The following is a 14,755-nucleotide window of genomic DNA, read 5'->3' as shown; positions in this document are numbered from 1 at the left end:
TGACGTGTACCTATGATGAAAATTACAGGCCTCTCTCATCTTTTTAAGTGGGAGAACATGCACAATTGGTGGCTGACTAAATACTTTCCCCCCCACTGTATGTCATGCAATAAAATGCAAATTAATTACTTAAAAATCATACAATGTGATTTTCTAGATTTTTGTTTTAGATTCCGTCTCTCACAGTTGAAGTGTACCTATGATACAAATTACAGACCTCTACATGCTTTGTAAGTAGGAAAACCTGCAAAATCGGCAGTGTATCAAATACTTGTTCTCCCCACTGTATGTAACCCGCCACCTGGATTCGGTCCTATGTAGCACATTTTTTTACATTGGATAAAAGTAGAGACTCAGCAATAGAAAATAGTATATTATACACTGCAGTTGAGGAACAATGGGAAAGTTATTCTGCATTGAAAGTTAATAAACTTGGAACGCCACTATTGAGAAAATGGCCCTTGAATGTTTTGGTACACCTACTGGAGAGCTCTTCTTTGTCTACACGCATTCAGCATCGTTCACACCCTCTTAAGCCTTAGCCCCACCCATCTCTTTAAGGATTCACATGTGAGGCCATGTGCTAAACAGAGTGAATAAGGTAGTAAGGTAGTGTAGTAAACAACCAAAGATTTCAAGACTAAAAGTAGTAGCAAAAAGTAGTAGTACAAATACACTTTATCTAGTCCTTGGCCTATATCCTAATCTGACTTTGGTGCAGGTCATGTTGTTCTTCACATTACCGTCTCTGATAAACACCCACTATATCAAATAAAATCAATGTTTATTTGTCACATGCACAGGATACAGAAGGTGTAAACGGTACAGTGAAATGGTTACTTGTTTAGTTGAGTATTTTGTTTAGACATGTAGCTAGCTAGCTAAACAATGAACCATAATCCAAACTCATACTACCATGCACCATGCATGAATCTGCAGGTAGCTAAAGCTAACCAACTACCTAACCAATTAGGCTATAACTAGCAATGCAAATGGCTTTCTGAGATACGATTAATATTACTACACAGATCATACACATAACGTTAGCTAGCGAGCCAGCCAGATAGCGTTAGCTAGCTAGCTAGCTAACAGTACGCTTTAACTCGTAATGAAAACAATAATATCTGAAAATGTAGCTAGACTCTTACCCGTATACATGGATGAGCGCTTCCCCCTCTCTGCCATGGTTGCCCTTAGTTTGAAGATGTAATCCAGAGATGTGTTTTATACAACAGCCTTCTGTGTTCTCTTTTCGACTCCCTCCGCATTTGCAATCATCTCTCTGCTTCCACCAGGCATTCCACTGATTTCAAAACTCGGTCAACTTCTTCCGTGACAACAACACTGTTGATCACCGTTTCTTCCCCATCAATGTCATCAGAAGACTACAGTGTCTGGTTCAACAAAAATGTTTTTACCTAAATCAGGGATTTCCTCATCGTCTGATTCATTTTCAGAGTCAGAGAGGGTCAGCATGGCACTATCATCCTCCAGAAAGTAGTCCATCACAACTTTTTCCCACTGATCTTTGTCAATAGCGCCTGTTAAATTCAGGGCAGCTATGTTGAGAGCAGTAGCAACACTTTAGCAGTTCTTCGTGATATATTTTTTTATATTTTAAATAAAGCCGTGGTAGAAAGGATTATCTACACATACTGAGCAGATCATGTTATAGACATGCAGACCAATCTGAACTCGTCTCTCGGCATGTCCAGCCCATCCATTATCTCAGCCAATCATGGCTAGCGGGAAGGTTCCTGTATTTTTCTGTAGCTAAACGAACTAGGCTCGTAATTTAACTATTTTATCAGTATTTACAGATGGCATACAAGTTTGGTATTAAGGCACATGAAAGTTCACATGTTCCATATTGATAAAAAAAATTTTTTTGTTCAACTGCCTCTCCTGTGAAGTAGTGACGTACGACATATGCCTATCTTCTTTAAAAATAAAATAAATAAAATAATAATAATGTATGCACTAACTGTAAGTCGCTCTGGATAAGAGCGTCTGCTAAATCACTAAAATGTAAATGTAAAATGTAATGAACAGTGTGTTCAGGTGGGGGGGATCTAGGTCCTGTGTAGGGCTCTGAGTTTTTCCTGACCATGTGATCCAACCAGGAAAAACTCCCCTGACTGTAGTTATGTGTAAGAGGCTGTATTTATGTAATACATTGCTCCCGAATTTTAAGTCCTATCAACTCATTAATGGAGTGTGATGATCTCCTTCAGAATAGAATGAGAGAAAACATGCATCTGTAGTGGCAGAGGGAGAGTTAAAGAGAGACAGGGGGGGAGCAACGAGAGACTAGATTGAGCAAGCTCACTTTGTCAGATGTATAGAGTGTTAGTATAGTGAGAAGAAATAAGTGGGAGTGGTAGGGCTACGCCACACAACTTCCTTGTGCTCTTTCCGTTTTTCTCAATCTTCTCCTTGCTGCTCTGTTAGGCTCTTATCCCACCCCTATTAATTCTCTCCCAGTAGAGAACAGTGAAATGATGCAGTGCTAGTAGTGTGCTGCAGTGAGAAGAGGGATAGAAGAGAGCTAAAGAGAGAAAGGGGAATATACAATTGAGATCTACTCTTAAAACATGCTCGCTCTAGTCAAACTATTGTGCTAATTACAGTAGACTGTATCTACTAACACCACCACCAGTAGCGCTATTGACCTGGTTTTACGGATATTAAATCCTGTTATGCATGTGGTGTAGCTCATAGCGATGCTCAAGGAGCTCTGTGGTTAGTTCAGGCTCAGACTTGTCACATATACGTATTCCTACTGCTCTAGCACACATATAGACCAGCAGGCCTATGATGAATAGTTGTTTTGCTGCTTCTGTAACTGACCAGCGCTCAAACCCAGGTTGTCTACATGCCACAAGACTGTTAGCCTGCTGAGCTAAAAACTGTATTAGTCTGCTGAGCTACACTGCGTTAGCCTGCTGAGCTAAAATCTGTATTAGTCTGCTGAACTAAAGACTGCATTATCGTGCTGAGCTAAAGACTGCATTAGCCTGCTGAGCTAAAGACTGTGTTAGCCCGCTGAGGTCAAGACTGCGTTAGCTTGCTGACGCTTGTGTTTCCTGTTTATTCACCCTGCAGCCTCACCGCTTAGCTCCCAGGGGCACTGCTACTAGCACCCAGGAGGGAACCCTGGGCAGGGGGAGGGAGACAGCACAGGAAGAGACGGAACTGATTTAGACCCATTGGGAGTGAAGGGATAGTAGGGCATGTAGGAAGTGGGAGTAGTCTGACTGTAGGATTCCTTAGGGAGAGAGAGTAGGCTGAGTGAAGGGTGCTTAGGAAAGAGGGTGGCTGAGTGTAGAATGCTGAAGAAGTGAGGGTAGGATTGAATGTAGGGTGCTTAGGGAGAGGGGGTAGGCCGAAGGTATGGTCACTATGGTGCTTAGGGAGTGAGGGTAGGGTAAGTGTCGGATAGTAGGATGTACAGGGAGCGAAAGAAGGGAAATTGAGAATGGGATAAAGTATGTGATTCACAGTGGTACTCACAAGGGATTAAAATCAGAGCGCTCTGGAAGTGAGAGTAACAGATTTCTTCCTCAAATGTGTCTCTCTTTCCCCAATGTCCCTCTCCTCTCGCTGTCTGCTCTGGATTTTGCTGGTTCTCTCTTGGCTGATGTGCTGGTCAGCGGGGGTTTCTGGGTAATTTTACCTGTTCTGCTCAGGGAAGAGGTGTATAAATAACATGGTCATGTGCAGTGAAACATGATCTTACGGTGCATGCCTCCAACAGATACTAGACCACTCACAGAAACATGACCTTTTACATGGTTTGGTTTAATGGTGTATCTGACCCCAGTCATGCTGAAGAGAGGGCATGGCATATATTGAAATCATTCTTTTCCAAACCATTTGTATTGTCCATTTGATTGTAAGTTATACACTTGGTGATACACTGTGTCATGCACTGTAGGTGAAATGGGGTAGATTGGGACATGATGTATGAGGTAGACTGGTGAAAATATACCTCTAACATGTTCTGCAAAGGTATTTTACTGCAAACTTGATGCCAGGCAAAAATATGAGAGATTGCTAGTTGCCAAGGAAACAGTCTTGGCTCATCCCCATTTGTACTCTAAACCCGTTTATAAAAAAAGACTCAATACATTTCCTGTGTGAGTGAGTTTGTGTCCTGTGGCACCAGTATCACTTTCAGCTATTGATAAATGAAATCGGCCTGTTCGATTCAGAGTTTGTCACATGGACATATGGCAGGGTGTTGTGGTATCGTTTTCACTGGCAGTGACCCGACACGATATCGGTCAATAGCACACACACACACACACACACACACACACACACACACACACACACACACACACACACACACACACACACACACACACACACACACACACACACACACACACACACACACACACACACACACACACACACACACACACACACACACACACACACACACACACACTCACACACACACAGTACATGGCTCTACAGTAAAAGCTGTGTCAATGAGAGCTCATAGGGTCAGTAACAGGCACCATGTCTGTGTTTAGTCTTTGTCTGAACCCGTGCTTAGAGTAAGCAACCTTAATGTAAGTTAGTCAAGTCAGGAATAAATAACTCATTCTCGTTCTCTGTCTTGTCATGCATAATAACAGCAATTGCAATTTTCCAGTCAACATTGTGGCTATTTGACTGACATGCTGAGCTCTGGTGTAAGCGATGGATGATGGATGCAGTCGAGGTAGAGTTTGACGCTGACAGGTTTCTCTGCCTTTGTTCACATACAACAAGAGGATGGGATTATGTCACACCCATGATGCTCCTCTTTCGCTCGCTCTGCTGCGCGATGACGCCTCAGGTGGTGGGGCTTTATAAATAGAGCAGAGAGGCTGTGTGTCGTATGTGTACTGTCTTTGTGTAAGTTTAGCTGTAGAGATGCATTTCCCTATGCTTGTGTGATGAATAACCATGCCTAAATCCTGAAGACACATACATTTTTAGCTCAGCGGGCTAACACTGTCTTTCTGTGCAGACACCCTTTCTGCGCTAGCCAGTCAGTTACACATGCACGTGTGTGTACGTGTGTGTGTATATCTGTGTGTGTGTGTGTATATTTGTGTGTGTGTGTGAGGTACATACTGAGTGAACTATATGCATGTTACTGCTGCAGAATGATGGTGCCATTGAGTAGTGTCTGGTGCAGTAGGGAGATGGGGATGTGTCTATTACAGTAATCAAGCCAAGGCTGCTGCTATTACTGCCACCACTTAACTGGCACTGCACCCTAACCACCCTAACTGGCACTGCAATTACTGCAGCCACTGCTCTTCCTCTATGGCTCCCTACTGATATCATACTGCTCTGGTTGCTTCTTCCAAGGCTAATAATCACACATTTAAGGCTTTTTATGATGTTATCTGAAGTGTTCAGCGCCCACCCAGTGAATAGATTATGTTTTGAATGTTTAGCAATGAAATGGTCCCATAACGTGGCATTATCATCTGAACGCTCCAGTAGGATTTCAAGAAAATACAAGTTTTCACTAACACCCTTGTCACATTGACTGTTCCTCCTTATTCCAATATGACTAGGCTATTTCAACTGGGCAATTATACTTGATCCATGACAGGAATCTTTAGAATCCTTCCTCCTTCCTGTGTTTGCTCCAGCAGTGACACAAGGTGGTGATTAGCCCTGTCTGTCTCACGCAAGTACACTACATGCAAGTAGTCCCTAATAACTAGGGCAGTGTTACTGCCGTTACTAACGGTGCTGCTGCTCTGACAACATTGTATACATGCATGCATGACTGTGTGTGCATACTCAGGTGTTTGTATTTTCATAGTGTGAGTAGTTAAATCCCTTGTGGGTCTATGCTACACGCATGGGACTTTGTGAGTAGGGGATATTCGTGAAATTGCTGTGTGCATAATTACACACACACACACACACACACACACACACACACACACACACACACACACACACACACACACACACACACACACACACACACACACACACACACACACACACACACTCCCTCTCTATATCTTTCACTCTCTCTCTTTCTCTCTCATCTCTCATACAGTATGAATAATGGACAGAGGGGAAGGGAGAGCTGTGCTGGGACAGTGAGTCAGGGCTGCTGTGTGCTGTGCTGGGGTTCGTGCTGCTCAGCATCTCAATCAGAGTAGCTCAGCCCTGAGTCACGTTTCTCCTCATCTCTAACCCACCCTTTCTCTCTCTACGCTCTCTTTCTCCTCTTTCTCTCTCTCTCCATCTGCTCTCTCCATTCGCTCTCGCTCTCTCTGCTCTCTATCTTTTCTTTCTCTCCGTTCTCTCCCTCTCTCTAAATTGAATTTAAATGATCTCTCTCTCCCTTCCTCTCTCTCCCTCTCTATTTCCCTCACTCCCTCTCCCATATCTATGCATCTCTGGGAATGTATTATTGTGACCACTCTGACCATAGTGGATGTCTATGTGAGAAAAAACAGACTTCCTCATAGTTTTTCTCTGGACTTGTTGCTCTTTGAAATGTTGCTCTGGGAACAGTACTTGTTACTTCCTGTGCCCAGATAACCCAGAGGAAGCAGCAGGTCTAACAAGGCAAAGGGGTTAGCTACAATGATTAGAACAAGGTCAGGTAATTAACGGTGCTGGATTTATTATCAGTGTAATGATGGCCTGGTGGACCCTGTCTGTCTGTCTGTCTGTCTGTCGTTCAACTTCATCCTATCCTACCTGCACAGTTGTGGGTCTTACTTTATGGTGGTTTGGTGAATGCCTAGGCTCTTGCTCAGCGGGGTAACACAGACTTGAGGCACCCGGGAGACTCAGTTTTGAACCACAATTGGTTATACTGGCTTGGTTTGAGTCTCTGTGAGTAGTCGAGGTGAAGTCACCATTGGTTAGCCCCCAGAATTGCCCCAGACATTATGCGTAGCCTTTGGCCCAGAGGTATCCATGGGTTTCTGTTTGTGTATGTGTCTGTCTGTTGGTGTATAGATGATCTGAATCTGTGTTTTAACTTGTGCCGTTGTGTGTTTGTCCGTGTGTTTTCTATGTCTGTTTGTGTGTGGCTCAGTGTGTGTATTTTGAGAGAGAAGGAGAGAGGGATGTAAAGAGAGAAACGGAGGAGGTGGAGTACAGGCTTCTGACTCATCAATCCCTCAGGGATGGTCTTTCTCACTGTGTGTGTGTGTGTGTGTGGTTTTGTGTATGTGTGTGTGTGTACGCGCACGTCTATGTGTGTCTGCGTGTGTGCGGGAATATGTGTAATACCTACATATATGTACACTACCAGTCAGAAGTTTGGACACACCTACTCATTCAAGGGTTTTTCTTTATTTGTACTATTTTTTACATTGTAGAATAATAGTGAAGACATCAAAACTATGAAATAAGACATATGGAATCATGTAGTAAACAAAAAAGTGTTAAACAAATCAAAATATATTTTAAATAGCCACCCTTTGCCTTGATGACAGCTTTGCACACTCTTGGCATTCTCTCAACCAGCTTCACCTGGAATGCTTTTCCAACTGTCTTAAAGGAGTTCCCACATATGCTGAGCACTTGTTGGCTACTTTTCCTTCACTCTGCGGTCCAACTCATCCCAAACCATCTCAATTGGGTTGAGGTCAGGGGATTGTGGAGGCCAGGTGATCTGATGCAGCACTCCATCACTCTCCTTCTTGGTAAAATATCCCTTACACCGCCTGGAGGTGTGTCTGGTCATTGTCCTGTTGAAAAACAAATGATAGTCCCACTAAGCCCAAACCAGATGGGATGGCGTATCGCTGTAGAAAGCTGTGGTAGCCATGCTGGTTAAATAAATCCCAGACAGTGTCACCAGCAAAACACCCCCACACCATAACACCTCCTCCTTCATGCTTTACGGTGGGAAATACACATGCGGAGATCATCCGTTCAGCCACACCGCGTCTCACACGGCGGTTGGAACCAAGAATCTCCAATTTGGACTCCAGATCAAAGGATAGATTTACACCGGTCTAATGTCCATTGCTCGTGTTTCTTGGCCCAAGCAGGTCTCTTCTTCTTATTGATGTCCTTTAGTAGTGGTTTATTTGCAGCATTTCGACCATGAAGGCCTGATTCACACAGTCTCCTCTGAACAGTTGATGTTGAGATGTGTCTGTTACTTGAACTCTGTGAAGCATTTATTTGGGCTGCAATTTCAGAGGCTGGTAACTCTAATGAACTTATCCTCTGTAGCAGAGGTAACTCTGGGTCTTCCATTCCTGTGGTGGTCCTCGTGAGAGCCAGTTTCATCATAGCCCTTGATGGTTTTTGCGACTGCATAGTTCTTGAAATGTTCCATATTGTCTTAAAGTAATGATGGACTGTCGTTTCTCTTTGCTTATTTGAGCTGTTCTTGTCATAATATGGACCTGGTCTTTTACCAAATAGGGCTATCTTCTGTATACCCCCCCTACCTTGTCACAACACAACTGATTGGCTCAAACGCATTAAGAAGGAAAGAAATTCCACAAATTAACTTTTAAGAAGGCACACCTGTTAATTGAAATGCATTCCAGGTGACTACCTCATGAAGCTGGTTGAGCGAATGCCAAGAGTGTGCAAAGCTGTAATCAAGGCAAAAATCTCAAATATATTTTGATTTGTTTAACACTTTTTGGTTTACTACATGGTTCCATATCTGTTATTTCATAGTTTTGATGTCTTCACTATTATTCTACAATGTAGATAGTAGTAAAAAAAACACAAAAAAACAGGAATGAGTAGGTGTCTTTTGACTTTTGACTGGTACTGTATGTGTGTGGGTTAATGTGTGTTGAATATACACGCAAGAGCCACCCTACCTCACTGGAGGTGACATCCACACCAATCAGCCCTTCATGATGATAGCATGATGGTAAAAGGCTGAAGGGATACTGTAACATGTCTGTGACAGAATCTTGAACTTCAGAGCATCCCTCTCCTCTTTATTCATCCCTCTATCACTACCTCCCTCCTTCTCTCTATCACTCCCTCTGTCCTCTCTGCCTCATTGTGTACTATATAAATATAGCCAACCTTCCTGTCCATATCAATTTGCCTTCTAAATCTTCATTGAGTGCAGGAAGATCTTATTACAACAAATCATGACAAAGTGTTTTGGACGTGGATGGGCTGTATTGGTAATTTCAGGTGTGTAAAATCACAAAGGGAAAATTCAATACCAGTCTCTCAGCTTGCTCTGTCTTTTGGCAGAGTGACAGATATATATTGTACTGTGTGTGACACACTTCTTCGCCCATGCAGGGCTTGATAGCTATGACCTGTTTTCTGTTCATAGAGCGAGTGCCTCCCTCTTTCTGAGCCGCAAACTCATCTGCAATATCTCATATATCAGACATTTACAGTATATGAGGAATTTGACTGAAAACTACCAAGCGTGACTGAGGAACCCATCCTATCCCGCCACAGTAAATAGATTCTCTCTGAGCACATGTTGGCTGATTTGTGTTGGTGAGGGGGAGGCAGAACAGCTTGAAATTTCCCACCCTGTCTGTCTGCTCGGATGGCACCACCACTCTCTCTGGCTCTCTGTCTCTCTAGCTCTGCCCTGAGTGATGCCTTTCTTTCACAATTGTAGGGAAATTCCACTCTCTTCTCTCTTCTCCTCTCTCTGTACTCTACCTGTGTCAGTGTAACCGGGTGATGAAAGGACACTATTGACAATAGGATGCTCTGTCTGTCTGTCAGTTCAGGACCAGCCAATGTAACTATGTCCAGGAAGCAGAAGATCAGGTTTATGGGTAATAATGAACTGGTTTAAAGCGATAGGTCCGGTGGGAAATACATTGTCAAAATGACATAGATTACACTCAATGTAAAGTACATGGAGAGTTTGTAACCTATTTGTACAGTTTGTAACCTGTTTGTAACCTATCATTGTCGCTGTTCCCTCAGACCCGATCGAGGTAAAAATTGACCAAGCCTAATTATGTATGGGGTTATAGAGATTATGCTTGGGAATTGTACATTACATGTATGAGAAAATTGAATGAAACACTGTATTTCTCTTCATTATTCTCTCCCAGACCTGATTGAGGCCACCAAGGAGTCCAATGTGAACATCCCACAGATGGCGGACACGTTGTTTGAGAGGGCCACCAATGCCAGCTGGGTGGTGGTGTTCAAGGCCCTGATCACAACGCATCACATGATGGTCGCTGGCAATGAGGTGAGTGAAAGCCAGCACCACCACTACTGTTCATATGGGAGGGCCTGTAGTTAAAAGGCTCTTGATTGGCTCTTGTTTATATATTTTGGTTGTATTGGACATGTTGAGTTTATAGTTTTTAGTTGGCTAACCCTCCCCCTGGAGAGCTACTGGGTATGTAGGCTTTTGCTCTTGCATACCCAGTAGCTTCCAGGGGAGGGTTGGCTATCTCTGCTTTGGAGGGTTTGTTAAGGTTAGGTTATAAGCCTGTTTGTCTGATATACACTGAGTGTACAAAACATTAGGAACACCTTCCTAATATTGAGTTGCACCCCTTTTGCCCTCAGAAAAGCCTCAATTCGTCAGGGCATGGACTTTACAAGGTCTCTAAAGCATTCCACAGGGATGCTGGCCCATGTTGGCTCCAATGCTTCCCACAGTTGTGTCAAGTTGGCTGGTAGGTGATCTCTAGTCCGAATAGCTCGTTCCATGTCATCCCACAGATGCTCAATTGGAATGAGATCTGGTGTCGGGGCAGGCCACTGCAGTAAGCTGAATTCACTGTCATGTTCGTGGAACCATTCCTGGACACTCCTAGCCTTGTGGCATGGGGAATTATCCTGCTGAATTAAATTTTTTGTAGATCTCATAAATCTCTTAAAAATCCTTATTTAACCTGTCTCCTTCCCTTCATCTACACTAATTGAAGTTGATTTAACAGGTGACATCAATAAGGGATCATAGCTTTCACCTGGATTCACCTGGTCAGTCTATGTCATGGAAAGAGCAGGTGTTCCTATTGTTTTGTGCACTCAGTGTCAGTGTCAGAGAGAGAGAGAGAGAGAGAGAGAGAGAGAGAGAGAGAGAGAGAGAGAGAGAGAGAGAGAGAGAGAGAGAGAGAGAGAGAGAGAGAGAGAGAGAGAGAGAGAGAGAGAGAGAGAGAGAGAGAGAGAGAGAGAGAGAGAGAGAGAGAGAGAGAGAGAGAGAGAGAGAGAGAGAGAGAGAGAGAGAGAGAGAGAGAGAGAGAGAGAGAGAGAGAGAGAGAGAGAGAGAGAGAGAGAGAGAGAGGGAGAGAGAGAGAGAGAGAGAGAGAGAGAGAGAGAGAGAGAGAGAGAGAGAGAGAGAGAGAGAGAGAGAGAGAGAGAGAGAGAGAGAGAGAGAGAGAGAGAGAGAGAGAGAGAGAGAGAGAGAGAGAGACTCTGATAATGAAATTAATCTCGGTGTCTGTGGAGGAGAAATCAATGGGGAAGAGGACATGTGCACTAATGTTGCCATTGGAGACACAGGGTAACTGGCTTTTTGAAGATGTCTCTTCATTCATATGCCCTTCCCCCCAACATTATTAATCTCATCACAGTGTATGTATGTGCGTGCATCTGTGTTTATACAGTGGGGGGAAAAAAAGTATTTAGTCAGCCACCAATTGTGCAAGTTCTCCCACTTAAAAAGATGAGAGAGGCCTGTAATTTTCATCATAGGTACATGTCAATTATGACAGACAAATTGAGATTTTTTTTTCCAGAAAATCACATTGTAGGATTTTAATGAATTTATTTGCAAATTATGGTGGAAAATAAGTATTTGGTCACCTACAAACAAGCAATATTTCTGGCTCTCACAGACCTGTAACTTCTTCTTTAAGAGGCTCCTCTGTCCTCCACTCGTTACCTGTATTAATGGCACCTGTTTTAACTTGTTATCAGTATAAAAGACACCTGTCCACAGCCTCAAACAGTCACACTCCAAACTCCACTATGGCCAAGACCAAAGAGCTGTCAAAGGACACCAGAAACAAAATTGTAGACCTGCACCAGGCTGGGAAGACTGAATCTGCAATAGGTAAGTAGCTTGGTTTGAAGAAATCAACTGTGGGAGCAATTATTAGGAAATGGAAGACATACAAGACCACTGATAATCTCCCTCGATCTAGGGCTCCACGCAAGATCTCACCCCGTGGGGTCAAAATGATCACAAGAACGGTGAGCAAAAATCCCAGAACCACACGGGGGGACCTAGTGAATGACCTGCAGAGAGCTGGGACCAAAGTAACAAAGCCTACCATCAGTAACACACTACGCCGCCAGGGACTCAAATCCTGCAGTGCCAGACGTGTCCCCCTGCTTGGCCCGTCTGAAGATTTGGATGATCCAGAAGAAGATTGGGAGAATGTTCATATGGTCAGATGAAACCAAAATATAACTTTTTGGTAAAAACTCAACTCGTCGTGTTTGGAGGACAAAGAATGCTGAGTTGCATCCAAAGAACACCATACCTACTGTGAAGCATGGGGGTGGAAACATCATGCTTTGGGGCTGTTTTTCTGCAAAGGGACCAGGACGACTGATCCATGTAAAGGAAAGAATGAATGGGGCCATGTATCGTGAGATTTTGAGTGAAAACCTCCTTCCATCAGCAAGGGCATTGAAGATGAAACATGGCTGGGTCTTTCAGCATGACAATGATCCCAAACACACCGCCCGGGCAACGAAGGAGTGGCTTCGTAAGAAGCATTTCAAGGTCCTGGAGTGGCCTAGCCAGTCTCCAGATCTCAACCCCATAGAAAATCTTTGGAGGGAGTTGAAAGTCCATGTTGCCCAGCGACAGCCCCAAAACATCACTGCTCTAGAGGAGATCTGCATGGAGGAATGGGCCAAAATACCAGCAACAGTGTGTGAAAACCTTGTGAAGACTTACAGAAAACGTTTGACCTGTGTCATTGCCAACAAAGGGTACATAACAAAGTATTGAGAAACTTTTGTTATTGACCAAATACTTATTTTCAACCATAATTTGCAAATAAATTCATAAAAAATCCTACAATGTGATTTTCTGGAAAAGAAATTCTCATTTTGTCTGTCATAGTTGACGTGTACCTATGATGAAAATTACAGGCCTCTCTCATCTTTTTAAGTGGGAGAACTTGCACAATTGGTGGCTGACTAAATACTTTTTTCCCCCACTGTACATGTTTGTGTGTGTGGGTGTGTATTTGACTTGCCAGTGAATTACAGCCCCTCAGCATACATTTCTCCAGAGCCTTATGTGTAGAGACAGTGGTGTGGGGTTTAGCTCAACGTCTGGAGTGTGTCTGTTGATATGAGACTGTACGCTGTCTGAAAGAGGGAGAAGGAGTGTACTACAGTATCACACCATTACAAAAATATCTGTTTTATTGTCGCCTACACCAGATAGGTGCAGTGAAATGTGTAGCTTTATAGGGTCAGACATAGTAGTACAGCGCCCCTGGAGCAAATTAGGGTTAAGTGCCTTGATCAAGGGCACCTCGACAGATTTTTCACATAGTCAGCTTGGATATTTGAACCAGCAACCTTTCAGATACTGGTACAACACTGTAACCACTAGGCTACCTGCCACCCTAATTTATTTCACCTCATTAAACTGGGCTTTGACTTTTGAATTAAGAGTGTAAATGAAAACCCAGGTGTGTACGTGTGTGTGCGTACACGTATCGTATATAGGTGTGAGTGTGTACAGAGTATGCTTTTCTTGTCATGTTTCACAATTCCTCCATAGAGTGCCTATTTGTCATTCATTTATTATTCTGTGGTGGGTGATACATTCTGAATTTGAGCAGAAGCATTCTCATTCTCACCCTCCCACTCAGGCGCTGTTCTCTTTGATGTTGGCTCTCTGTAATCAATTAAGCTGCAGCATGATTAGTATCACACTTTTCACATGAATTCCAGTTCCTCCTCAACACAATTATGTGTTTATAATATGAAACAGCTCCTCTGAAATTACACTTCTAATCCATTTCATTTTGTGACTCATTCAATCCTTTGAAGATAAATATATTTTAAAGGTAGTTGTGTGTTTGTGTGCGAGTGTGTGTGTGTGTTTTAATGTGTATGTGTTTTAATACCTGTCCTCCTCTGACTGGTGTGTATTATATATATCTCTCTCTCTCTCTCTCTCTCTCTCTCTCTCTCTCTCTCTCTCTCTCTCTCTCTCTCTCTCTCTCTCTCTCTCTCTCTCTCCCCCTCTCTCTTCTCTCTCCCTCTCTCTTCTCTCTCTCACTCAATCTCTCTCTTCCCTCTCTCTCTCTCTCTCTCTCTCTCTCTCTCTCTCTCTCTCTCTCTCTCTCTCTCTCTCTCTCTCTCTCTCTCTCTCTCTCTCTCTCTCTCTCTCTCTCTCGCTCTCTCCTCTCTCTCTCTCTCTCTCTCTCTCTCTCTCTCTCTCTCTCTCTCTCTCTCTCTCTCTCTCTCTCTCTCTCTTTTCTCTCTCCCTCTCTCTTCTCTCTCTCACTCAATCTCTCTCTTCCCTCTCTCTCTTTCTCTCTCTCTTTCTCTTCTCTCTCTCGTTCTCTCACTCTCTTTCTCTCTCTCTTTCTCTCTTTCTTTCTCTCTCTCTCTCTCTCTCTCTCTCTCTCTCTCTCTCTCTCTCTCTCTCTCTCTGTCTCCCCCTCTTTCTCTCTTTCTTCCCTCTCTCTCTCTTTCTGTCTCTCTTCCTCAGAGGTTCCTCCAGTTCCTTGCCTCCAGGAACACCCTCTTCAACCTCAGTAACTTTCTGGACAAAACTGGCTCCCATGGTGAGTTAACACTTGCTCCG

At 43.5% G+C, this 14,755-nt stretch overlaps 1 protein-coding gene across 6 annotated transcripts in view; it reads left to right on the top strand.

The window, feature by feature from the left end:
• LOC121562197 (clathrin coat assembly protein AP180) overlaps positions 1 to 14,755 on the top strand; it is a 68,578-nt gene that overhangs the window by 17,505 nt on the left and 36,318 nt on the right. For all 6 annotated transcript variants that reach the window (XM_045226022.1, XM_045226023.1, XM_045226021.1 and 3 more), the window contains exons 3-4: positions 10,065 to 10,207; positions 14,660 to 14,735. In XM_045226022.1, the coding sequence (XP_045081957.1) occupies positions 10,065 to 10,207; positions 14,660 to 14,735 (219 nt within the window). The remainder of the gene's footprint in view (positions 1 to 10,064; positions 10,208 to 14,659; positions 14,736 to 14,755) is intronic.

This window comes from Coregonus clupeaformis, chromosome 17 (assembly GCF_020615455.1).
Source record: "Coregonus clupeaformis isolate EN_2021a chromosome 17, ASM2061545v1, whole genome shotgun sequence".
Lineage (NCBI taxonomy): Eukaryota > Metazoa > Chordata > Actinopteri > Salmoniformes > Salmonidae > Coregonus > Coregonus clupeaformis.
Note: the sequence above shows the minus strand (reverse complement) of the source record. Positions and strands in the feature narration are given on the sequence as shown.